Source organism: Helianthus annuus, chromosome 14 (assembly GCF_002127325.2).
Source record: "Helianthus annuus cultivar XRQ/B chromosome 14, HanXRQr2.0-SUNRISE, whole genome shotgun sequence".
NCBI lineage: Eukaryota > Viridiplantae > Streptophyta > Magnoliopsida > Asterales > Asteraceae > Helianthus > Helianthus annuus.
The window spans coordinates 142,966,316-142,994,194 of NC_035446.2; the positions used below are offsets into that span (position 1 = coordinate 142,966,316).

Genomic DNA, 27,879 nt, shown 5'->3' on the forward strand with positions numbered 1-27,879 from the left:
ATAGTGAGGAGGTCAAAACCGAAGAAGTGACTGAGTCAGAGTCAGAGTCTGATAATGTCGGTAAACAGGATGTTGATATTGATCAGGAAGAAAAGATTGTCGAGAAGATTGAGTCAATTTCTGAAACCCCATGCCAAAATTGTTCAAAACCTTGCATGGAGTGTCTTAAAAAGGACACAAAGTTTCAGGAATTGAAACAATACACTGATATGATTAAATTTGACCTAAGTGAAGTAAAAGAAACTTATGACAAGTTGGCTAAATCTATAAAAATGATTCAAAAGGAGAGTGTTGAAAATGATAAAGCCACAAGATTATTAAAATCAACAATTTTTGATAAACAAGTGGAAATCAATTTTCATTTAGACACGATTGCTTCATTGAAGAAAGAGTTAGAGTTAACAAAAATTGAGAATGAAAGAATTGATAAGAAGTTAATGAGCTATGTTGCATCTTCTTATGTGATTGAGCAGATTGTCCCACAACAACAAAATGCAACACCTGTCTTTAACAGTGTTCCACCCCTAATGTGGAATCATTACACCCAGAAGTATCCAGATGGGGTGGAAGCTGCATTGAACCTCAAACTGAGGACCATTGAGGAAGAGTTACCAGAAAGTATTGATGTTACATTCTCTCCGTCCAACACTGACAATGAGTCACAGGCTATCAAGACCGTTGTTGACCAAGTGTTAGACGAAGAGAGTGATAACTCGGAGTCTGAGATAGTGAACACTCATTCTGAGAAATTTGTGTTTGATTCTGAAGAAAACAGTAATTTCTTAGACCGATTCATACCAAAATCAGACAAAGTCGCAAATGATGAGCCGATCATTGTGGTTTACACAATGATTGGAACTGACAAGCTTTATTCTGATTTTGAGTATCCGCTCCAAAATGCAAAGATTGAGAATATTGAAAAAGTGTTCAAATTGGTCGAAATTAACATTTCTGAGGTGAACAACAAAGAGTTCTTTTCAAAACCCAAGAAGTCGTTTGTTAAATCACAATCTAACAACTCGGGTAAGAAAGAGTGGGAGGGAAATGGTGGTAACAAGCGAAATGGAAACAATTTAAAAAAAGGAATTGGTTTTGAAAAGAAAATGGTTAAGAAGAATATCAAGTCGAAGGAAACAATGAGTGATGTTTTCGTTGTTGGTCCAAGTGTTGATACTGAAAAAGAGTACATTTTCAGTCAGAAAGCCATTGATGATTTCAGTGCAGCGAAGAAACTGAAAGAAGAGTCGTTCAAATCAACTTTTGTCGAATATGACAAAAGAGTTTGCTATCGCTGCAATGAGATTGGTCACATGGCCAAACAATGCAAGAAAGTCTTTGAAAAACCTGTTTTTGAAAAACCTGTTTTGCAAAAACCCCGACCTAAATCTCCAACTGATAACAAGGGTAAAAAACCAATGGTTTCACCGGTTCGCATTTTGAAGAGGGGTGAATCTTGGAAATCAGAAGATAAGGCGAAATCAACTTTTGAGGTTGGCGAATCTTCAAAAGTTCAAAAGACTTCAAAGATTTATCGAAAAATGAAAGTTTTTGAGAATCAATCTTGGGTAGTGAAATCAAAATCATCGGTTGAGGAGAAAAAGATGGAAAGTGTTTTGAAAAATGAAACAAAAGTTTTTAAAGATGATGTAGAAAAGCTTAAGTTTGAACTTGATAAAATTCTTGAAGAGTTTCCACCGATTAAAAAGGAAGAATTAAAATCAAAAGTCAAAATTGATGTTCCAAATGTCATTGTTAACTTTCCAAAGGTTGATGTGACGTGTGACATAGTAGTTGGAAGTGTTTCAGCTGTTAAGAAGTCATGAGCGTCTTTGTTTGAGTGAATTGCTATAATGTTTGCAGGGGCTGCCGAGGTCGATAATATCAAAATGGATAATGGACAGCGGAGCCTCAAGACACATGACTGGAATGCTGGCGTTGCTCTATGACGTGAAATCTATCAATGGTGGATACGTCGGATTTGCTGGAAACCAGGGTGGAAGGATTGTTGGTCAAGGAACCTTAACGAATGGAGTTAAATCGTTTGAAAAAGTGAACTACATAATTGAACTGGAAAATAATCTGCTGAGTATTTCACAAATTTGTGACAAGTCTTTTACCGTACATTTCACTAAAAATGAATGTCTTGTCTTAAAAACTGGGCTTAAAATCCCTGAGGATATGGTGCTGTTGCGAGCTCCACGAGAAAATGATTTATACATTCTTGACATGAGTGTCGCAACACCAACAGATCATCAAAAACAATGTTTTGTGATGAAAACCAAAGCTACAGACAAAGAGTCGATCATGTGGCATCGAAAGATGGGCCACATTCATGTTAGGAAAATGAACTTTCTTGTACATAACGATTTGGTTGAAGGTGTGAATTTGAAAATTTTTCATTTGCATGATGACTGTGTAACTTGCAAGAAAGGAAAGCAGACAAGGAAAACACGCCCGCAGAAGTTGCTGAATTCGATCAGAGTACCGCTCGAGAGACTCCACATGGATCTCTTTGGACCGGTTAATGTGAAGAGTATTAGTGGTGACTTATATTGTCTTGTGGTTACTGATGACTTCACAAGATTCTCTTGGGTAGTGTGCATGGAAATGAAAGATCAGACATTTGAGTCACTGATGGTTCTATTCAATAAGATGGAGACGTTGTATAAGCTGCCGATCAGGAGAATAAGAAGTGATAATGGAACGGAATTCAAGAATAATCGAATGCTCGAGTTCTGTAACGAGAAAGGGATTCTTCATGAATTCAGCGCGCCATACACTCCACAGCAGAACGGTGTAGCTGAAAGAAAGAATCGTACTTTGATTGAAACTGCTCGAACAATGCTTGCCAATTCCAAGTTACCCATTTTCTTCTGGAGTGAAGCAGTTGCAACAGCGTGCTATACTTTGAACCGAGTGCTCACCGTCAAGAAATACAAGAAAACGTGTTTTAAACTTTTACATCGTTACAAGCCCAATTTAAAGTTTCTAGAACCGTTTAGATCTCCATGTACTTTCATAGATCAAGATGGTAAATTCGGTGCTAAAAGTAATGATGGTTTCTTTGTAGGTTACGCGAGCCCATTGAAGAGGGTGTTTGTGCCATGCCTGGGAAAAGTAATTCAAGTTCAGCATGTAGCTTGTCAGAAACACACTGCTCCACCACAACTTCCCGGACAAAGATTCTTGTTCGATTACAACAAACTCTGGGAGTCTTTCAAATTGTTGATTCAGCCAAGTGATGAGGAACTAGCACTTTTGTACCAATATCAGTAGTCCATGTCGCAAGAACAAGTGCCTAGACCGCTAGTAGTTTCTCAACCCACCGAGGGTACGAACAATCGCGAGGCTGGTCCAAGTGGAACTGCTCACGAACCACCAGAGGAACCAGCTCCAATATTTGACAATTCTGACAACTCAGAAGCAGAATCCGGTCCGACTTTTGACGAGGAACTAGATGTTACAACGACGGAAGCTGAGGATCACACCGGTGATCTAGATATTACGAACTTGCAATCAGAAGTTAATGTGCCTGACACTGCTATGCCACGAACATTGTCTTATCATCCTTCAGAGCAGATTATCGGTGACCTACAGATTGGTGTAAAGACAAGAGATCAGATCAACAGAGCACTTACATGTTTTTATTCATCTGTTGCTCCTTTACAGGAAGAATTCTCACTTAAATGTTTTATCTCGCAGATTGAACCCAGAACATATAAAGAAGCTTTGACTGAAGACAGTTGGGTGAATGCATGCAGGAAGAGCTGCAGCAGTTTTAAAAACTGGGTGTTTGGAGATTAGTAGACCTGCTTGAAAATCAAAAGCTTATAAAGACAAAGTGGGTTTTCAAGTGCAAAAGAGATGATAGAGGAGTCGTCGTTCGAAACAAAGCACGAGTGGTAGTACATGGATTCAGTCAGCAAGAAGGCATCGACTATGATGAGGTTTATACGCCTGTTGCTAGACTTGAGGCTATTAGGATCTTCCTGGCGTTTGCATCGTGGAACGGATTCAAAGTCTACCAACTCGATGTGAAATATGCATTCCTGTATGGAAATATCAAAGAAGAAGTGTATGTGGGACAACCACCGGGTTTCACTGATCCACAACACAAGAACAAACTCTATCTTCTGGATAAGGCGCTTTACGGACTTCACCAGGCCCCGAGAGCCTGGTATGAGACGTTTTCCCAAAATCTGCTGGCCAACGGGTTCAGCAGAGGGACAATTGATAGCACTCTGTTTACAGAGGAAATTGCAGGCCATCTCTTAGTCGTGTAGATCTATGGTGATGATATCATTTTTGGTTCAACGAATGACGACTTGTGTAAAGATTTCGAGAAGGTGATGAAAAAGAAATTCGAGATGAGTTCGATAGGGGAGATGAAGTTCTTCCTCGGGCTGCAGGTGGAGCAGATGCCCGACGGAATCTTCATTCATCAAACGAAGTACGTGAATGATGTGCTGAAGAAGTTCAACATGGCTCAATCCAGTCCAGCATCAACCCCCCTTGCATAGAATCATGGAATTTGCCCCGATGAGAGTGGAGAAAAAGTGGATGAGACACTCTATCGGTCAATGATTGGATCCTTGATGTATCTTACTGCTTCTCGCCCGGACATCATGTATCCAACGTGTTTGCGCGCCAGATATCAGTCAAGTCCAAAGCAGTCACACCTGACAATCGTCAAACGAATTTTACGGTATTTGAAAGGCTGCCCAAGCATCGGCTTGTGGTATCCTAAGACGGGTGACTTCTCTCTTACTGGTTTTGCTGATTCTGACTTTGGTAGCTGCAAGCAAAACGCTAAGTCCACCACTGCAGGCTGTCAGTTCTTCGGAAATAGATTAGTCACTTGGCAGTGCAAGAAACAAACCTCAGTAGCGCTCTCTACTTGCGAGGCTGAATACGTTTCGGCCTCGAGCTGTTGCTCTCAGATCCTTTGGATCCAACAGCAGATGCGAGACTTTGGTTTGCAGTTCTTGGACATGCCGATCTTCGTGGACAATGAAGCAGCAATTAATATAACATAAAACCCGGTTCACCATTCTAAAACCAAACATATTGAAATCCGTCATCATTTCATCCGTGATTGTCATGAGAAGAAATTGATTCGGATAGAACATATACACACCGATGAACAGAAGGTTGATTTCTACACCAAACTGTTTGATAAAAAGAGATTTAACTATCTTTTGAAATTAAATGGGATGAAAAATTTGCTTTCTGGGAGGGTTGAGGAATGTGAAGCCGAAGAGGGCGGCGATCTGATGTCTTGTTGTCAATTTTATTGTACAGTTTATTTTCTGCTTTTGATAAAACCAAAAACTCAAAAAATATGTTCTTGTTTTTAGGGGGAGAAAGTTTGCAGAAAAATACAAAAACATGATAAAATTTCAAAAGCCAAAAACAATAGAAAATTTGAAAAATCCAAAAACATTGAAAAACTGAAAAAGAGTTTTTGTAAAAAGGGGAAATGATAGTACATCAGCTAGACAGATACTGTACGCTAAAGAAATGTAATGTTTAACATGTGTTAAGCAGTCTCGCTGATGATGTGCCAATAGGTTTTTACAAAATTAGTAGATTTGTTTGGGATATAAACATAAATAATTACTTGCTTTTACGTGGGGAACATCTCCAGGATATATGGGTAACCCCCGAAATCTTGTTTGAAAGGTCCCTCTTTCTAAGATACTAGGTCTTTATACTTAGTGATATCTGGGGTATTATACCTGGACTTCTGATTTTGCGGAAGCAATAGCCTAGGCCTCGTATAATACTCTGCACAAGCTTTACTCGTAAAGCCTCCCCTCAGCATAAAAAATGATGAAAACATTGAAAAATGCTAATCATGTGCTGTTGTAAAAAAGATTCCTTAAAGGGAACCCACTGAAAGTCGAGCCGCCATCTCTCTGCTGAACGGAAGTTCTGACTTGAGCTCTCACGGCCTCGCATTCACCCCATTACAGATATCATCTAGGTATACTCACCTGTAAGACTGAATATTGGGATCTAGATACGGGAGTATATACTGAGGTGGTACACGCGTAAAAGTTAAGATCTTAAAACACTAAATCCATATCCCGAACAGATTGAAAATTGTGTGAAGATTTAAGAGGATCAGTATATCGACAATCTAAGCGAACTGTTTAATGCTGTGAATGAAATCTAAGCTTAACGATACTCGTCTCTTGTCGGAAGCTGATATGATCCCCTAACACGCTCACAAAAACATTGTGTGTACAGTTTTTCTGCTTATCATTTTCATAAATCCAAAAAGATTTTTAGTTCATCTTATTTTCGACAACGAACATTGGGGATCAGATGATCAAAGTCTATTGTGCAGAACATGTCTGGATCATGAGGGTTGGGTAAGCAGAAGTTTAAAAATGTGATTGATAATTGCTTGAATGTTCAAAAGTTCATTAACTTGAACATAAAATTTGTTTCAAAATCAGCATCTTCATAATCTGGTCCGCCAAGGTCGTTAACTTGGACTTGGCAGGCTAAACAGTTGACCAGGGTCATTAACTTGGACTTGGTTAACTAGGTGTGTCGGTAAAAGCTCAAAAATGTGAAAAATTGAAAAAGTTCAAGTATAATCTCGTTTGAAACACTAATCTCGCTTGAATGGTAATTCCGTTCCAAACCTAATTCCGCATGAACCGGGATTTCCGTTTGAAGTTAATTCCGCGTGAATGTCTTTAAAGGTAATTCCACACGGAATTACCTGGTCTATAAATAGGTTGGTAATTCCGTTTGAAGCTCATTTATCACCTGATTTCGCATCAAAGACTTGTTCAAGCGGAATTTCAAAATCATCATTTTCATCCATTATTCTGCCTGTTTTTCTACCGATTCTTGATTCTAGTTGGCCGGTTCAACTATTATTATGGGAAAGGTAGTATATCTTGTCAGTTTTGATCGGATTTTTGTCTAATCTCGTTTGAACTGTTGATAACTTAGATCTAGGGTTTGATTACGTTGTATAATGAACAAATAACAAACCATTGCACTCGGAATCTGATATTAAACATGATTAGGGTTTAAATTTGACAGTTTTTAGGTGTTGTCGGTAGTGCAGATAGTTTGAACTCAGATCTAGGGGATTTAATGGATAAAAATGCTTAAAAAATACATCATGTTTCTCGGAATCCATTGAATAACAAACCCATGTCATTAATTTTAACATCAGTTCATAATAGTTTGAGTTTGGGTAATTTCGCTTGAAACAGTTAATATCGTATGAACCTGATTTCGCATGAACTGTAATACCGTTTGAAAGTGATTCCGCTTGAAAAGTAATCTCGCATGAACTGATTTCATTTGTGAATTTAATTCCGTATGGAATATGATTCTGTTTGAATGATGTTTTAGGTGAAATAAATTTTCCTAAGTGTTGAACTTGTTGTGTGTTGTGATTTTGCAGACTTCGAACGTACTGTTTGATCCTCTGCATAACACGTGCTGTGTATATGACAAAGAACTTTCAAAGATGGTTGGATTTAAAGATATTCTGGAGTTTATGGAGAGACTGCCTATACAGAAAGCCTTATCAGATCAACGTTTGGTGTTTAGATCTCATATCAAGTATTTATGGGAGAAGGCGACTTATGATGAAGCAAACAAGACCATTAATTCAGTTGTGAAAGTGAATGGAAAAGACAAACCAATTATCATCACTGAACAGCTTGTGAGAGAAGTGATGAATTTTCCTGATGACGAGAACTCTCCAACGAAGTTTCCTGAGAGGATGGTTAAAGGGTGTATGCTGCGGATGGGTTACAACGGTGATCTCAACAAGGCAAATTATTTGAAGGCAAACTTTCCGAGATTGTACAAGTTCATGATTCATTCTGTTGTATTAGCTCTCAGCCACAGGAAATGTGGTTACGACGTGATGAGAGACTACCAGATGAACATGGTGACAGCTTTAGTGCTGAACAAAAAGTATAATTTCACGAAGATTGTGTTTCATTATCTGGTTGAGAATGCAACATCAAAAAACAAGACTTGGTTGTATCCGCATTTTATCCAGATGATTTTAGATCATGCTTATCCTCAGTTGGAAAGAGATGAGAAGAATGATTTGTTGATTCTGTATCACATGGACAATGAGTCTTTGAAGCAATTGGCTAGATATCATCCGAATCATCCAGAGCCATCGTTTGTAGTTGAATTCTTTGGATTCATTAAAGAAAAGACGTATCAAGATCCAGATCCAGTTAATCACCAGAACTGGAGGAATGAAGAAGAAAGGAAAGAGAAAAGTTATGCCGATGAGCTAAAAGTACTTGAAAAATTCAGGGAGTCTCGCAGTGAATGGTTCTTGAAAGAGGAGAAAAAGAAGAAAGGTAGACAAACAACACCGAAAGTACAAACTGATGAAGGTTCTTCATCTCAACCAAAGAAAAGACGAAAGAAAACAGTTGAGACTTTGCTTGTTGATGAACCTGATGAAGAGGAACCAGTACCAGAACCAGAACCAGAAGCTGAAGCTGAAGTTGAACATGAAGCTGAAGCTGAAACTGAAGTGAATGTGGGAGTTGATGTTCGTTTATCTCCTAATTCTGAAAAGTTTTTGAAAGATCTTAATGAGTTTAATGCTCAGAAAGAAAATGCAGCTGGTGAGAAAGAAGGTGACGATGGTGATAAAGGCTCTTCAAGTTCATCCGATGAAGAAATTGATGAGACAGAGCGTGAAAAGAGAATTCAAGCTGAGATTGCTAAAGAAAAACAACTAAGAAAGATGAAAAGACAGGAAAAGGATGATGCTGCGTATGTTCCATCTCCTGAACATGTGTCTGAATCTCAAACGCCTCCTTCTGGTGGAAGAAAGAAAGCAGGAGCAAGGAAAAGTGTTGTATCTCCAAGAGCAGTGCGATAAAAGTTAAAGCTGGCTCTTAAAGCACCTAAACGTACACCAAAAACAAAGCAACCTACACCACCACCATCACCTCCACCTGAACCATCACCACCAAAATCACCACATCAATCACCTCCAAAACAACCTACACCCCCAAGACAACCATCTCCTATCCAATCACCACCACATTTTACACCACCACATCAAACTACATTCCAAGAACAACCTTTACTTACTTCACAACAAATCTTTCAAACACCACCATCTTCACAACCATATATTCAAACCACACCTGGGTCTTCTGGATACAAAATGTTTCCAAATATTCCACCAGAAGGTATTTCTCTTGAAGAGATTGGTGATTTCAACTTCGCAAGTGATGTATAAGTAAAGAATGTTGAAAAGAAAGGTGATGTAGTGTTGGTTGAAAACAAAAGATTGGCAGATCGTGAGAAGATTCTTGAAATACGTGTCAAGAAAGTTGAGTCTGAAAACAAGTCTTTGCTGAAGAAAATAGAAGCAGATCAGACTGAAATTGATATTTTGAAGGTCAGAGTAGTAGAGTTGGAGGATGAAAAGGCACGTAGAGACGAACAGAACAAGTACTTTGAACTGAAAAACAAAGAACTTGAAGCTGCCAAGGTGATGAAAAGGGATGAGCTGTATATGATGAATAAAGTGATTGAAAATATCCTCGGGAAGTCAATTGAACAGAGGTTTGAGGAGATAGGGGTTGAAGAGTTAAGGGCAAAACGCCAAGCTGAAATTGAAACCGAAATGAAGTATAAAGGAAAAGGTGTTGAAGGTTCTGAAGTTGCAGAAAGATCAATAGTTCTATCTACTAATCCTGAGTCTCCTATTCAGAATCATGTTCCTATATCTGATGTGTCAGCTATCTTTGAAGAAGATGTGTTACTTGAAGATATTGCTGATGATGATGAAATAGACGATGAAGAGGATGATGACGAAGAGGATGACGACGAAGAGGGTGATGACGAAGAGGATGATGATGAAGAAAAAGTATTCTCTGCTAGTAGTCACAGTGACGACGATTATGATGACGATCAGGGTGGTACGGGTGTTACTGTTACTGAAGCATCAAAAGAGCAAAATGTTGATGATTTAATGCATGATGATGCAAATGAAGATCATGATGATGATGCTGATGGAGAGGGGGAGATGTGGATGATAAGAATGTCGAAGAGGTTGAAAAGTTGATTCTTCGTATTGAGCCTGATGTAGAAGAAGGAGAAATCAGGCATACGCATACTTTGGATGAAGTTCTCAAGATGTTTAATGTTAATGAAGATGAGTTCAAGTTCGATTTTGGAGAAGAATTGAATGCTTTCGATATCAACCAACAACCTGAGTATGAATACAAGTATGTTGAAGAGGCAGATGTCTATGATAGGGTTGAGGTTGAAGATTGTACTGATGAAGAGAAAGCTGTGTTAAAGTGATATCTCTGTTTTCTACTCAATTTTCTCTGATTCAACACTATTTGTTTGTTTCCGCCACTCAAACAGTGGTGTATTGACTTTAATTGACTCACTTGATCGTCAAATCGATCCTACACTGATCCTAAGAACAAAATCGTTTTAAAACTCCATGATTAAGCATTTTCCGTGTCTGATCATAAACATGGCCAAGTCTATATACTCTTGCTTGGTGCTACTCGTTATTTTTATTGCATGTTTGCTAATTAGTTATCTTGCTAATTTTATCATTAAATCCTTTTTACAAATTAAAAGTAACAATACAAATATAGTGAAGAGTTCAAATGAAAAGAAATTTTTTGTAAGAAAAAAAAGAAGAAATTTCAACCAATAAAAATGCTTTATTTTACTTCATTTAATATAAGTATTTAATGTTATTATAAGGGTACATTGGTAAATCTACATAGGTCATTAATTTATAGTCTTCTTCTTTAATAGCTAACTACATTAAATATTTTGTAACTTATCTTCAAAATATATATTTTTTCAAAAAAAAAAAATAATTTAAACCGTAGGATAAATTACGAGTTGTGTAAGATAAATTACGAGTTCTGTAGGATAAATTTCAATGTGTAGGATTAATTTCGAAATATGTAAGATAACTATGTGTGTAGGCAAAAAAGTTAGTGTGGAGGATACTAGTCTTTATGACTAATTAATTAGTCAAAAATGATAATAAATGAGATAAATGAAAAAAACTATTTAATGTTTTACAATATTACCCTTTGTTCTTTTTCTTCTAAATTAAATTTTCTTCTCAAATGAACATTCCCCTACAAATATATATATATATATATATATATATATATATAGGGGAAGGTTCATTTGAGAAGAAATTTAATGTGAGAAGAAAAAGAAGAAAGGGCATATGAGTAAAATACTATTTCATTTATAACTCATATCATTAATTTTTCTCTCTTTAATTGATTAATGAACTAATCATTAATTATCCTACATATAATCTACAAAACCTACACATATCAAAATTTTCCTACATATACCCTACACATTATAGAATTTTATCCTACACAATCGAAATTTATCCTACACACCTCGAAATATATCCTACACAACTCGTAATTTATCCTACACAACTAATAATTTATTCTACACATTAAATTAATTTGTTTTTTTAATTTGAAAAAAGTATATATTTTGAAAAGGAGTTACAAATTTAATTTAGTTAGTTATTAAAGAGAAAGAATACAAATTAATGATTTATGTAAGTTTACCAATATACCCTTATATTAAAATTAAATGCAAATATTAAATGAAGTAAAATGAAGCATTCTTATTGGTTGAAACTTCTTCTTTTTTCTTCTTACAAAAAAATTCTTCTCATTTGAACCTTCCACTATATATATATATATATATATATATATATATATATATATATATATATATATATATATATATCCATAACTGTTAAAATAATTAATAGTCACATATTTTATATAATTTAACAGTTTATAATAATTTCATATGTTTTTTCCAATAAATGAAAGATATGTATCACACTTGCATAATATTTAATGTCAAATATATAATTATACTATTAATCAAACAATTGTTACATTATCAGATATGAAATTTATCTTTGTATTAAATATATTCACTAAAAATATTTTCGCATTAAGTACAATGTATAGAGAAATAAGATACAAAATTTGCCTATTTAAGTGACATAAACATGACTGATCCTAACAACAAAATCGTCTTAAAACTCCACGATTAAGCAATTTCCGTGTCTGATCATAAACATGACCAAGTCTACATACTCTTGCTTGGTGCTACTCATTATTATCATTACAGGTTTGCTAATTAGTTTATAGCTAATTTTATCATTAAATATTTTTACAAATTGAAAAGTACTAATACAAATATATATATGTTTGTTTTATAGTTGGAGTTTCAATGGTCGATGGTAGATGCCCTGTATGCCATGAGGTGTTGTACAAGGGTGGTTGTACGTTTCTAGATTGTATTGCTAAATGCGGTAGAAAATACCCTGGTGGAAAGGGAGAAGGAGTATGTGATTTTAGGAACAACGATTGTCTTTGCTATCACTATTGTTGTTGATATCTCAAAGTATCCAACTACTTTAACAGTTAAAAGCTTAGTTTTTTTAGGAATGATTAATGTTTATGAACGCGATGTGAATTCTCTTTAATGATAATGCATAATCAGTGGCGGACTCAGTAATTATTTGCTAGGGGTGCGGATAAGGTGTTCAACCGTATTTTCAAGGGGTGCGGTCGGGTTTTTTGCTTAAAACATACACTAAATTTTCTTTTTCAAGGGGTGCGGCCGCCCACCTTAGTCAGAGGGTAGGCCCGCCCCTGTGCATAATAATATTTAATCATTTCATTTTTTTGATTTTGTCTCTTCACAAAGGTTTGGTGTGTTTCATTTCGTTGTTTCTTCGTAACATTTTTCTTAGATATGAAATTCCAGCCGTCTAAAAAATAAATTAAACTCTACGTGTTAACTCAATAGCCTAAAAAATTTTACCATAACCTGTAGTAAAAATAATAATAGGTGTTACATGGAAATGTAAAAGCGAATGTGAAGTAACGTATGCTTTATCTGTAAAAGAAAAAAAAAGAAGCAACAATCAAGGCTAACAAGAATGTTAATATATAAACATAGAAAACATGATTCAATAAAAAAGTGTAGAAAGCACAAGAACACAAAAGTGTAGTTATCCTGCCCAATCTTGTCGTCACGTTATGATACTCTGCGTTATTTTACGCGTCCTGTTCTCGGCTTTGAGTGTGCAATCCATCACATTGCGCGCCTTGTTCACTTTGCGTGATGTGCATAAAGCTTCACATCTCGATTGATGCGCAAACCTTAACTTTTCGCCTGATGATGTGCAATCTATCACTTTGTGTGTTGACAAGCAACATTCGTACATTTTGATTCCTTACTCTCTTTTGTCCGATGCATTCAAACTAATACGTAGCAGTCATACAATTTGATTCCTTACAAATTCCCCCTGACTAATATTATCATCTTTGTGTGATACTGTCACACATCTGCATCAATCCAGTTTTTTCAGTTGCATCATTATCTTGAAGTCCTCAATGTCAAATGCATATGCATGCTAAGGATAGACTGATATTGTTGAAGTCGGGACATGTGAATTGTGCAAACATGTTGGATCATAACATCCAATACTCCCCCTATGAAGCAGATCTTCTGTAGGGTAGAGTAGTAGTGACTTGATGAAGATTTAGGACTAACTTCCAATTCTATCTTTGTTTGAGCATGTTAGAAAATGTAGGAGGAGGTTTCCTAACTTCGGTATCTTCTCCACATTCAAGGAACAAGTTCTTTGCAATCTGGAACATTTGCTCATAATGATCGGCCACCATATCATAGATCTTTGATGAGAAAGCTTTAACACGTGTCTAGCTGCTGAGATGTGTTGATGTATATGGTTATCTTCATGAATTATATACTCCAATGAGTTTCTTGAATGCTGCACCTCATGAGTTTATGAGCAACAATCTGTTCACATCACATATGATATCTCCAAGGTCCCGTTAGACTTATTTCACATCACTAACAAACCCGTGTTTATATGTCTATGTGTACATCCAAAACAAATTTGAAAACATAAAATCTTTTTGTGTTTTTCAAAATTTGAATGAAGACACAAACAAATCACAAATAACTGTTTTTTTTTTTTTTTTTGAATTTTTTAAATTATCTAAAACACACCGAAGATATTTATGTAATTTTTATAGCAAATACATCCTTTTGTGAGAAAAAAATCCGACAAGAGATCACACTAGCTTATCACACTAAATCACACTTAAATTTTAAACATCTGAAGAAGTTGATCATGACGATTGTCAATATTTTTGTCCTTTTAAACTCTGGCATAGTTCTATCAACTTTACCCTTTAGATCATGAGTTTTAATTATATTTTCTTCTAGCTTTTCTTTGGCTATTTTCCTTGTTTTTTAAAGCCATCATTTCGTACTTTCAATATTCCTAATTCACGCACCAATTGATTTATGTGACTTCTATACCAGGTAACCCTTTCAAAACATTTACGAATGCATAATTTTTTTTTTTTTTGTAGGTGAGGTGGAATATCGAAAATGTCTGCCATTTTTAGTTTTGACACTTTCTGACATCTTTATTCAGATTGAAACACTTCACCACTTTGTGCTGATCTTGAAGTTGTCCGGATGTAATTTACGTAGCAAATATCAATCGGTCCAATTATAAAATACAATGGCCCAAACAAACTTTTAAACCCGACCCACATTGAATCTTTTAAACCTGAATTTCCCTAACCCAAACTCACATGTTTCGGCCCAATATTTGAACATCAAAATTGTTGTTTGCAATCTCAGTATGGTTTCAATTAATGCCCCAATCGAGTCTTTTTTAATGACAACGCTTGCTCTACTATTTACTAATTTCCCAGGATTGAACCCGAGACCTCTCCCTTAAGATGCATATGCCTCTACCAAGTGGGCTACCCTAATCAAATGGAATTTATAACTAACCTGCAAGAGAAATTGCAGCTCATGCATGTAATCCAAATTTCTAATTTTGCAAAAGCCCAAACTTTGCAAAACCTTCGGTCCACAAACCTTGCACATTAGCCTATAGGTGCACAAAGCGGGTATTTTTAATAACAAGTTCCGGTTTCTCGTTTTAAGGGTTGGAACTGGTTATTGCTATAATCGGTTCGATTTCGGTTCCCGTTATTTGACCAAAACATCATACCCTACGTACCCAGTTCCGGGTAGGGTTCGGTTCCGGTTCTTATGAAACCAGGTATTACAATACCCTATTTTCGAGTTTTTCTATACCTTATTTCTGAGTTTTTTAGTACCCTATTTTTAGGTTTTATAATACTCCATTGCGTTTTTACTACCCTATTTCCTCGTCTTTTTTGTTTATTATTATTATTATTAAATATGCTTTGTATAATATAGAAAAATTAAAATAAATGCAATAACATATATTTAAAGATAGATACTAGAATCATGTATCTGGTATAGCTGAGTATAATCGGTTCCAGTTCTTGTACTCCAGTTTCGCGTATCAATCGGGTATGATCGGTTCCGGGTATATAGATCAAAATGCATACCCTATTTATACCCTACTGATAGGGCCGGTTTCAGTTTCGAGTATAGAATACCAGAGTATTAAAAAACCAGATCTGGGTTTTTTTTTTACAAGGCTTGATTCCGAGTACGGTTTTTTATGCACCTCTAAATCAGCCATATACACCAAGTTCATGTGAAGCAACAACCGACCCACAAAACAACAATCACAATTTAGTCCAGGTTGCTTTTTAATATGTCTCGGCCCACAATAACCATTTAGTCGGCCAAGTAAATATGAAATAATATGTCTCGGTTCACAAACTAGGGGCGTGAATTTCAGACATGTCACAAACCTAACACGAAATTTACGGGTTTGGGTTTAGTCTAAACAGGTTCGGGTCAGCTTCAGGTTGAACCCGCAAACATGTTTAGATGAACAGTGCCTATGAGCTCAAGAATCAAGATCTGCAAGTCCTTCTAAGGCTTGAACTTGAAAGGGATCTGAATGACTATCTCTAAATGAAATTTTAAGCACCAATTCAAGGGCCAGATCAGAGAGAAGTTGATGAGAAATAAAGATTAATCTAATAAACATTTGTTTTGGCATAATCTGTTCTAGGAGGAAATTGTTAGACTTACAAAAGAACAGATGATATTCAAAAGCCAAAACATGACCTCCTGATCAAGAAACAAACAGTTGATGAAGCATTCTCCTCCCAAAGATAGTGAATCTTGAATACTAATCAGAACATTTGTTAAAGACATTCAAAGATCTGTTTGAAGCCATGGAACCATTGTTGAAGAAGAAGAAACCATTGTTCAAGGCCAAAGCTCCTGTTGAAGCAAAGCACTGATCGTGAAATCTAAACAAGTGTTGTGGCCAAACATATGTTTATTCAGTGTAACCGTATTTAGATGTGTCTTACAATCAAAAGCTCGAGGGTTCAAATCCAGCAGAATGCAGGTTGTGATGTATTTATTCTATAGAATCTAGTAATTGCTGTTAAAAAAATTGTTCTATGAAGTTGTGTTTTTATTCTATAGAATCTAGTAATTGTTGTTAAAAAAATTGTTCTATGAAGTTGTGTTTACAAGAAAAAAAATACCGGATTACTATAACAAGCAAGTTACAATGTAAAAAGATTTCATGTTGTGACCTTCTTGTCAAAATGTTCTAGTTAGGAAGTTTGATGCTTGCTTGATTAAAAAAAATCCACATCAATTGAGATAATGGAGAAGTCGGTTAAAGGTTGTAGTGGATGCTACATCATCAAAACTTGATACAAAAATCACCCATAAACGTAAAACCATGCTAGATGATGGTTCAAGCTAATCTTATAAATTACCTCAAGGGTAAATTACTTTTTGAGTCCTGTGCTTTAAGGGTTTTAATCACTTGAGTTCAAAATCAAAATGATTAACGCCTTGGGTCCCTATAGCCGCTTTTCCCATTTGAGTCCAATTTTCTAACACTGTTGGAATTATTTTGTTAAAATTTGTTAAATGACCAAATTACCCCTACCTAACATCTCTTTCTCTTCCTTATCTTTCTCTCTCTATCATATCAGACTATCCCCACTGCTGCAACTCCCTCCGCCACCGTACCACTATCCCCACCGCACCACACCACTACCACCACTGCACCACCACCATCCGCACCATCATCACCATCACCATCACCATCCCCACCATCAACCCCACCCTGAGCACCACTATCCCCATCATGAACTACAAATCAATCTAGGGTAAACGCAAACAGATCCATATCCAATCAATCTATGTCACAAATAAACTATCTATCCTTCCACAAATAGAATCCGATTAACAAATTCAACAAAAAATCAAAATCAAACAAACCGAAGCTAAATCTTACAAATAATTCCCAAAATTCAACATATAAACGCAAAAAAAACCCTACGAAAACATCCAACATTCTTTAGATACACACAAATTGCTCACAAAACCTAATCACAAGCATCAAAATCCACCACAAGGCGCATGAATTACAATTGTAGAGTGAAATTGAGTTGAAATTGAAGAAAAAACGAACCTATAGGGTGCAATTTTGGGTCCAAATCGGAAACTAGGGTTTGAAGAATGGAATAAAGGTGAATAAAATGGTGAAATTGAGATGGTTTCGATGGCGCGACGGTGGATCTGCAGATTCGATGGTGCGGTGGTGGTAGTGGTGTGGCGGTGGTGGTTTATAGTGGTGTGGTGGTTGGTGATGATGGTGCGGATGGTGGTGGTGCAGCGGTGGACCTCCGGTTGATCTTGTTGCAACGATGGGGATGATGGTGGTGCGATGGTGGGGAGGGTGGTGATGGTGCGGTGGTGGTAATGGTGGTAGGATGGTCTAGGAGTGAGAGAGAGAAGAAAGAGAGGGATAGCGTGTATGTGTGTGCAGGTTAGGTTGTAGGTGTTGTATTATATATAATATTAAAACCATGCATTAAAGACTTGTTCTTTGTATTTTGTGCATTAAAGAGTTGTATCTTATGTGTAAATGACTAAAATGCCCTTATAGTTAACAGACTTTATGGAGAGTGTTAAAAATTATAGAGACTCAGGGCGTTAAACATTTTGATTTTAAACTTAAATAGTTAAAACCCTTAAAACATAAAGACTCAAAAAGTAATTTACTTTTACCCCAATAAAACACCTACATGAATCAAAACCAAAAGTTTATAAGTTGTAACTTGTAAGAGGTTCCTCTTTTATATTGAAACACGCCATCAAAGTGAAGAAGCTTTCACATAACTAAAAATATTATTTTATTACCATGCAATTTATTGTGCCACGGATCACGAACATTTAAAATCCAGTTGTATTTAAACACAAATGGTAAAGTTAGTAACTACATAATAATATATATAATAATTTAAAACATTGATTAGTTTAAATGTTTGAGAATGAGTTGTAGAGGTTTGTCCTTTTGCAAAGTGACCCCAAATTTCTCATTCATGTCGAGCTTCGCTTGGTCCTGATCATCTGGAAGAAGCCAGTCAAATCGAAGAATCAAAGAAGCAAGTATAGATCGAACACTAGTGATTCCAGAGGGTAAACCCGGACACATCCTCCTCCCTGCACCAAATGGTATGAACTCAAAGTCTTTGCCTCTAAAGTCCAAATTTGAGCCAAGAAATCTTTCGGGTTTGAATGAAAGAGGATCTTCCCAAAGTTTTGGGTCTCGACCAATTGCCCAAATGTTCACCAATAATTTGGCCCCACAAGGGATTGTATAGTTCAAAACCTCACTTGTTTGGATTGCACGGTGCGGAAGCAAAAGAGGGACAGGAGGATGTAATCTTAAGGTTTCTTTAATGCACGCATTTAAATAAGGCAACTTTGAAATTTCAGATTCGGCCATGGAGGAGCTAGAGTTGATTTTTTGTTTTACCTCCTCTTGAAGTTTAATCATAACATCTTTGTTCTTTATCAACTCAGCCATAGCCCATTCAACTGTCGAGGTGGTTGTATCTGTACCTGCTGTGAATAACTCCTACAAGTTGAAGAAGGGTTAAACATTCTTCGTATTCACATGTTAACAAAACAGTTTGGTGCTTCTGGTTTTATTTTCTGTGATGATTACATTTCTAGAGAACTATTATATACATGATTCATACCTAAAATCTTACTTCTAATAAATAATGGGAAAATTAGGAAAATGTAGGTTGACCAAAAGTATTTTCAGATTTGTCACCCTCATGTGTCTTTGGAAGGACTCATCCGACTTTAATGCGTCCATATGCAGACCCTTTAAACACTCAAATAAAAATTGGGAATGTGGCGTTTTGCAGATGGGCCCAGACTCATCCCACTTCTAATGCTTCTCTTTCTCTCTCCTCTCTATTCTCTTTCTCTCTCTTCTGTTTCTGGTTCTGTACAGGGAGTCCAGAATCTACAACCAATTGGTTCAGAGACTCCATTTGGCAGATGTAAGTTATAAGCACAAGATGTTCCTTCTTAAATTTTAATCTGTGAAAATGGAAAATAATCATTTCCAATCTACTTAAATTTTACTAACCCATACATGGAGATCAAGTCCTTTCGGTGTACAATAATTAATCTGTGAAAATGGAAAAGTACGGTATTTTATATGTAATTTACCTAGCCAAAAGTATTATTTGCAGCAGCCATTTGATATTAAGGTTGTAAACCGATACTTCTCAGACGGTGATTAAGTCCATGTTGCGTTGGATTTCATTGACGACTTGGAGGTACATGTCGAGTTCGTGTTACTCAGCTTCACAGGCGGAGACACCGGTATTGCGATCTCGAAAAAGGCGGGTATGATTCCGTTACAAATGGAATTGGGTGGAAAAGATGCTTGCATTATACTTGAGGATGCGGATTTGGATCTGGCTTCATCTAGCATTGTTGCAAGAAATTTATCCGGAAGAAGAATTAGAAACTTAAGGGGTGGTTGCAGTTAGAGAGTGTAGGTCAGAGAGAGAAAGAGAAGAGAGAGAGGAGAGAGAAAAAGACGCATTAGAAGTGGGATGGGTCTGGGCCCACCTGTAAAACGTCACGTGTCCAATTTTTATTGAGTGTTTAAAGGGTGTGTATATGGACGCATCCAAGCCGGATGAGTCCTTCCAAAGACGCATGAAGGTGACAAATCTGAAAATAGTTTTGGTCAACCTACATTTTCGTAATTTTCCCATAAATAATTCCAATTAATATCACGGGTCATAATCTCTTTCAATCTTACAAATCTTTTATATTTTATTTTAATACATTCTTGTTAATAATTAATTAATACATGGATATCATTTTCTGATTTAAAATAATGAATACCAAAATTTTTGGTAAGTCAAATATTCATTATTGTATTTTATGATAACTTTTTTTTTTAACGGGTAATTTCTTTAATTCCTTGTCGTATGTGGGACTTGAACCCAAGACCTCCCATTTCCCAACCTAGGTGTTTTAAAGGGTTTGCCTTTGTCAATGGACCACCACCCCATTGGTTATGATAACTGATATAATTACAAATTACAATTATACCTAAATTATCTCTAAGCTAATTTTCGTTATTATCTATAATTTTAATTTTAGATTTAAAATCCTTCTATATAAATTATAATCCTCTTTTAATAACAAGTTTACTATTAAACTATATAAAAACAAATAACTCCAGAAAAATCAATTTAAAAATATTCAAATTAAAAAACTGAATATATAAGTATATTTTTTCATTTTATATTGTATGAATTACTCAGCGCCAGTATAACATATGTATAACATATGAGATCAAAGAAGGCAATTTTCTCTCAATATATGTAACACAATGACAATCACTATCTCCAAGTTGGTTTGTTTTTAAAATAACCTGTTGTTTTCACATGGTCATGGTCTGTGCGTAGAGTTTTTCAAAGTCAAAAATAGAGATAAACTTAAATTGTTAAATGTTGATAAAGATGGTAATATTCCTAATATGACGTTGTTTATAAAGAAGTTTTTAGAGATTTGTAATCTTTAAATGTAACATCAATTTGTAATTTTTCAATATTACATGTAATATGTAATTATTTATTACATGTAATACGTAATTATTTATTATAAATGTTTTTATTGCATCATTGTTTGTACCTATCCCCGTGTAATACACGAATTTATAACCTAGTGATTGTTATATAAAAGAGGAGTAAATTGTCATTTTAGTCCCTGTGGTTTTGTCTAAATTGTCATTTTAGTCCAAATAGTTTTTTTTCTTCTCTGGGTCCCTAACTTTTTCCTTTTCTTGTCATTTTGATCACATTGTCTAACCCAGTCTAAAAATATGGTTATAACCAAGGCTATTTTTGGCATAACTGTTGCATAGTGATAACCAGGGGTAGTTTACAACATAATTTATAAACTTCATAATAATTTAATGCCAAAAATAACCCTGATTATAACCTGGTTTTTAGACTAAGTTAGGCAATGTGATCAAGATGGCAAAAAAAAAAAAAAAAGTCAGGGACCCAAAGGAGAAAAAACTATTTGAACTAAAATGACAATTTAAACAAAATCTCAAGGACTAAAATCACAATTTACTCTATAAAACAGTAACTTAACGTGGTATTTTCACATGTGAATCATTTCAGGAAGAATAAAAGGAAAGACTTGATTACCAAAGCCAATATATTTATCTGCTCATTTGAGAACCCATTCTGAATCAAACGATCCAAGAAACATTGTTCCTTATATGCGGTTGCAGCCGATCTTCTTTCATTAATCATACCCACCCAAGAATCATATACCTCCTCCATATGTTTCAAGGCTTGCTTTCTTAGCCCTTGAAGATCCAACCTCTGCAATATTGGGAAAAAATCACTTATATTTGGTGCAAGTCCATTCTCCAATATCTTCATCAGTTTCTCTTTCAAACCACCCGCAGTTCCGCGTTGATCTTTCAAATCAAGAAAATCTTTTCCAAAAATAATGTTGCTCAAAGTGTTGAACATTGTTGTGAAAACAACTTCCTCTATATTAACAACTTGTCCACTCTTACTACACAAGAAATCTATCATTTGAGCCAGCTTTTCCTCTCTCAAACTAGATTGGAACTCTAAGGCATTAACCGAGAACATCTCAGTTCGACAAAGTCTTCTTAACGACTTCCAGTTTTCATTACAATCTAGTGACCAAATAAGTGTGTGAGGTAAATAACTACAATGAAATGCGTTAGGAACAAATCGAGAAGACAGAAACCGGTCTTGGGTCTTAAGAATTCCCATGGCTGCCTCAGGAGAAGATGCAACAATGAGAATCTGAGTGCCTAAATGGAGAGAGATAAGTGGACCATGTTCTTGAGCCAAGATGGCGGTAGTGACATGAGGGTTCTTGCCTACTTGGTGTAGATTTCCGATGATCGGCCATGGTCGTGGGCCTGGTGGAAGGTTCTTTTCAGATTTGAAATACTTTCTAATGAGGAATAATAGAAACAAGGGTGTTAGTAGAAGAAGAAAGAGAGAAAATGACATAGTATTTTCTTTAAAAGGAGTTATGGAAGCCATATATGTGTATGTAACTTTGTTTATGGAACTGATATTTATAAGGGAAAATAATGCGCTTCTTTTTGCTATTCAAAAATAAAATTAAAAGATAAAATTCATTATCTAGTAGAGTCTTTGGTCTTGGGTTGGATCCCAAACAAGGTGATAATTAAGTGTAATTTAGTAGTGATTAGAAGTTGTGTATCATTAGCCGTTCAAAGCTAGTTCAAAAAATAAAAGAGAAAATTCTCAAAATATGCCCTTTTGACTTGTTTTCCTACGTTATGTAACTTTGACTTTTCGCCCATGTATCACCCATATTTAATAGATACGCCAACGCCTCAGACGGTGTTAGTGTGGTTAACGTTAAAGATGGTCAAGAGGTATGATCCAGAATCACATGTGCACATGTGTTAGAGGGACCATACCACTCCAAGCTGGCAACCTTGCCACACGAGAGCATCCAGAAGGTTCTAGAAGATTCTGGAAGAAGACACCTGGTGACAAGAAGATGCTCCCAGCAGACAAAAAGGACGACATGTGGCACTAATGGCAAGATCTCCATGGGGCAGGCCGACAGCCAGTACAAAAGGACGCTGAGCTGGAGCGAATAACCCTGCGCCACGTCACCTCCAGGCCTAGCCATGGCAGAGGGGACAGAACTCAGAAGGGATATTCCTCCTTATGACTTGTTTTCCAACGTTATGTAACTTTGACTTTCCGCCTATGTATTAAGGTTTGTTGCACGTCTTTAGATTTAATGAAATCATGCCACATGTCCAAATACGACCAAAAACACCCATATTAATAGATACGCCAACGCCTCAGACGGTGTTAGTGTGGTTGACGTTAGAGATGACGCCACTGGTTTTTACATATTGGCGACGGGCGTCCTGCAAGTGTTTGTTTTACCGATTTTTTAAATAAAACAAAATAAGCAATGTTCGTTGGATCTAGAATAAACTATGGCAACAAAAAGTCACGGGTACTCAGTGTTAGTGCATGCATCTGTCGACTTCGTCTTGTATCGAGTCTTGTACTAGATAGGTTAGATCAGGGCACGTTGTACGAGAAAATAGAAGAGTTTAGGGTTTATTAAGCTGATTTCGCTTGAACTACCTGGTTCCGCTTGAAATGACTGTTGTCACTTTCAAGCGAAATCTCATCTAGCTGATTCCGCTTGAAGTGCAACATGTAACTTTCAAGCGAAATCAGATGTGTATATATAGGTGTGGAGCCGAATCATTTGTAATTGATAGTAATTTTGGATACCGAAGTGCTGCCGGTTTATCCAGTGGATGTAGTTACTGTTAAATCAATCTACAAGGTGTTTAAAGTGAAGAACAAGCTGTTTCTAAGTTTGTTTCTTGTTTTCCGCACCTGAAACAGATCAAAACTCCTCTGAACGACTCGTTCGGGTCACATACGCGATCCTACAAGTGGTATCACAGCTCAGGAGGAGGAGTTCTGCAGATTATAGCCAGTGTTCATTGTGTTTTCTGACTTCTACACCTTCTTTCATCATTTGAACAAAATTTAACGGTTAAAATAAGCTCAATTTCTAACAAAATGTGTAAAACTGCATTATAACAAACCCTTGAAAGTTCCAGCTTAAAATTCAGACTAAAAGTGACTGAAATGGACCAAAAACCTGATTTCGCTCGAACGAACAGCTTCTGATTCCGCTTCAAATGTGTTATCCCGCTTGAAAGTTTCAAGCGAAATCAGTGCTTTCGCTCCATATTCACTATTCCGCTTGAAATGTTTCAAGCGAAATCAGTAATTTCGCTCGAATTATCTGATTCAGCTTGAAAAGTCTTATTCCGCTTGAACTTGCTGGAATCATGAGTGAAGAATTCTATAACGCGTTTGCCACATCCCCGACTACTCCGGCTTCCATAGCTCAGAACATGAATTTGGAAAACGAGACCGGAACTTTACAAAAGCCCCCGAAGCTAATGAGCATAGAAGAGTATTACGGATGGAAAGATAGATTCGAAAACTGGGTTCAAGCTAACCATCTGAGATCATGGGAGTGTATTCTGAAGAAATATGTTCTACCACGTACCGATCTGCAAGTTGAGAAAACAATTTCTGAATTTAGTGATCAAGAGCGAGATATGTACAAAGCCGAAAAGATGATGATCAGTCTACTTCAGCAAGCTATTAAGGAAGACATCTTTGTATTGCTTCAACATGACAAGACCTCAAAATCAATCTGGGATGCTCTTAGAATCAAATTTGAGGGTAGTGAAAATATGATTAAAAGTAAAAAGGCACTGCTCAAGAAAGAATTTGATCTTTTCTCAAGTCTGCCTGGGGAAGATACAAAGAAGTTAATTGAAAGATATTGCCACTTAGTACGATCCATGTCGATGCTGAGCATAACCAAAGATCGTGAAGAATGGGTCGACAAGTTAGCTGATGCTTTACCGCAAAAAGAGTGGGGTACTTATTTGATGATCTTGAAGAACACTGGAGTTTATGATGGTTTGACAATTTCTCAGTTTATTGAGAAAATTGAAGGTCAAGATCTGGAACAGCAAAAGATTGCAAGGATGAATAATCCGAGTGGTCAACAAGATGTGAAAATGTACTACAAAGGCAGTGTTCCAGAATTTGAAAGAAGCCTGAAGATTCAAACTTCTTTTAGTGCTGGAAATTCATCAAAAAATGTTGATCAGGGTTCTAGCAACAGCAGTGGATTTTCTTCATATCCGACTGTTAATCCAAAAGATACAACATCAAGCTTTCAGCATCAAAGCTCTAAAAGTGGAAATGGTTATGTGATACAATGCAATATTGCTTTGAATCTTCCTGATGGTCAAAGTTTCTCTGAAGAAGTTGCAAAAGATCACATAGCATTACTTGGTTCCGTGCTACTATCTTATGAAGGCTTGGTTGCAGGGAGGATCGGAAATCCTGTGCTTACGAAGGAGGATTACGATCAGATAGACACTGAAGAGATGGAGCTCATGGACATCAAATGGTGTCTAGCTAGTGTTCTAAGAAGAGCTGAAAAGTTCAAATTGATTACCGGAAGAAATGACTTTCTTGATGCACATGTTTCAACTTTGGGTTTTGATAAATCTAAAGTTACTTGTTTTCGATGCAGGGAAAAGGGTCATTTCAAGAGGGAATGCAAGAACAGAGAAGCAAGTGAAGCTAAGAATCCGTTCGGAAAAGATGACTACTACCGGAAAGCCATATATCAACAAGTCGATCAACAACAACAACAAGAACCACAAGTGGCTCATGGTAGAAAAGTGATAGAGAATTCAAAGAGAGCGTGTTTGGTGAATCAAGAAGATTTTAGCTGGAATAAATACATTTCATCTGACAGCAAAGCATGCTTAATCAACCAAGATGATGAAAGGTTACCAGAAGGATTTAGCTGGGATATGTTTACAGATGAAAAAGGAGAATTTAAAGCTTTCATTGCGAAGATCGTGAAAGAACCAGATATGTTTACAGAATGAATGAAATCTATTGGTGAGAGTGTGAAGAATGAAGATGAAAAATCTGTTTCATCTGATGAATGCTCACAGAGTTCAGATGAAAGTTTACAAAGTGATGAAAGTTCAGAAAAAGAAGTTGTTTTTGATCAAACACCATCTGATTCTGGTTCTTCGGATGATAGTTCTGATAAATCAGTAGAGTTTGATCAATCGCCAACTGATGACAGCAGTGATGATGAGGAAGAAAAACATATTAATGTTGCAAAATCTCATCTCTCTCCTGAAAGTTTTCATTTTTACTTTGCAGATCGCTTGGAAAAGCTGAAGAAGAGAAGAGTAGCAAAAGAGCAAAAGCAGGTGAAGTCTGAAAGTGTTGCTCAAGAAGATGAGATTGTTCAAAATAAAGAAGTTAAAATTGTTGCTGAGAAGGTTGGTGAAATAGAAAAGGTGACTGAAGTAGAAAAAGTTGTTGGAGTTGAGAAAATTATCGAAGTAGAAGAGATTGTGGAAGTTATCATGCCTTGCTCAAAGTGTTTAGAACCATGCAAGGAATGTGCAGCAAAAGACGAGAAGCTGGCAGAGTATGAGAAAATGAAGGAACAATTACTATTCAATCTCAACTACGTGAAGGTGTCTTATGACGTTTTGAACAGAACAGTAACTGGTCTTCAAAAGACAAACTCTGAAAGAGAAAATGCTTTAACAATGATGAATGCGATGATGATGATGAAGCAGAAAGCTATTAACTTCTACATCGAAGAAAGTGCAAAGTGGAAGCAAGAGTTGGAAACCGAAAAAATAGAAAATGAGAGGATCAGACGATTATTACAGAGTTATTCTAGTTCTGATTATCTTATTGATCGAATTTATCCGACTGTTGCAGGTATGGAAGCATTTCAAGATGACAAGCCAAAGAAGAAAGATACTGGTAAGAAATCGACTGTTAGCTAAACAAGTGTCCGCCTCCGATTTGGGAAGGTTATTCTCCCAGAAAACCAAATGAGGAGCAAGTCGAAAAGGCAGTCAATATAAAGTTAAAAACCGACACAACTGATGAATTACCAGAAAACATTGACGTTACTTTCACATCGTCTGACACTGATCATGAGTCTGAGTTAATCAAAAAGGTGGTCGATCAGGTGTTGGATACTGATGAGGAGTCTAAGTCAAAGTCTGAGTTTGGAGGGTCAAGTTCGTCTGTCAACAGTCCAAAACCGATCGTTAAACAAGCTTACAGTAAAGAGTTTTTGTTATCAAAATCGAATTTGAATGATGAAACATTCGAAGTAGCATATACTTTGAATGATTCTAACAAATTATATTCTGACAAAGAATTTCCAATAAGAAGTGTTCGATTTGACATGATCAAAAAGGTTTTCAAAATGACAGAAATTAATATTTCTGAAATAAAAGATTTAAATCTTACTGAAAAACCTAAAAAATACACTTCAAGAGTTCAACAGCGTTTAAACAAGAAAAAAGGTTACAATTCTGGTTCTGGTTTTCAAAAGAAACCAAACCATAATGGTAATTTCAAAAAGAAAGGTTTAGGTTTTGTTCCACCAGAAAATTATAAAAATGAGAAAAATTCTAAAACAAAAACAGAATTTGTTTCAGGTGGAAGTGCTGAGGATGAACAGAAGAAACCGTTCTGGAAACAATCAAACCAGGAGTTTCTTGCTGAGAAGAATAGAAAAGGAACTGGAGTTTTTCATCCAATAGAGACTAGAACCTGTTTCAAATGCAATGAAGTTGGTCACATTGCATCAACTTGTTCTCAACGACAAAACCAAAACAGGGAGTTTCCCAAAAACTTAAAGAAAAAGTTGTCAATGTTGAATCACCAACTGAAAAATTCAAAAATTTTGAAAATTCGACTTATGAAGTTGGTGAGAGTTCAAAGAAAATTTTTTACAAAAAAAAAGCCAAAGACAACCAAATGTGGGTTGTTAAAAAGTCTGATGTACAAGTCGACGATGAACCTGATTCCACAA

General features: G+C 36.2%; 1 protein-coding gene and 1 long non-coding RNA gene across 2 annotated transcripts; both read right to left on the bottom strand.

Moving 5' to 3' along the window:
* Positions 1–18,257: 18,257 nt before the first annotated feature.
* LOC110904077 (probable (S)-N-methylcoclaurine 3'-hydroxylase isozyme 2) lies at positions 18,258–22,463 on the bottom strand. The gene is made up of 2 exons (XM_022149881.2): positions 21,564–22,463; positions 18,258–18,946 (listed from the first exon to the last, which is right to left on the bottom strand). The coding sequence occupies exons 1-2, from the start codon at positions 22,446–22,448 to the stop codon at positions 18,338–18,340; spliced, it is 1,494 nt and encodes a 497-aa protein (XP_022005573.1). The 5' UTR covers positions 22,449–22,463; the 3' UTR covers positions 18,258–18,337.
* On the bottom strand, positions 18,959–19,705 carry LOC118486693. The gene is made up of 2 exons (XR_004879538.1): positions 19,555–19,705; positions 18,959–19,422 (listed from the first exon to the last, which is right to left on the bottom strand). It is a non-coding gene; the product is annotated as an uncharacterized LOC118486693 (long non-coding RNA).
* Positions 22,464–27,879: the final 5,416 nt, after the last annotated feature.

Excerpts from the sequence above, each read along its gene's own strand:
- LOC110904077 (XM_022149881.2), bottom strand. The coding sequence starts at position 22,448 with ATGGCTTCCATAACTCCTTTTAAAGAAAATACTATGTCATTTTCTCTC. Across the intron at positions 18,947-21,563 it reads AGATAAATATATTGGCTTTG|GAGTTATTCACAGCAGGTAC; the intron begins GTAATCAAGTCT and ends TTCAACTTGTAG.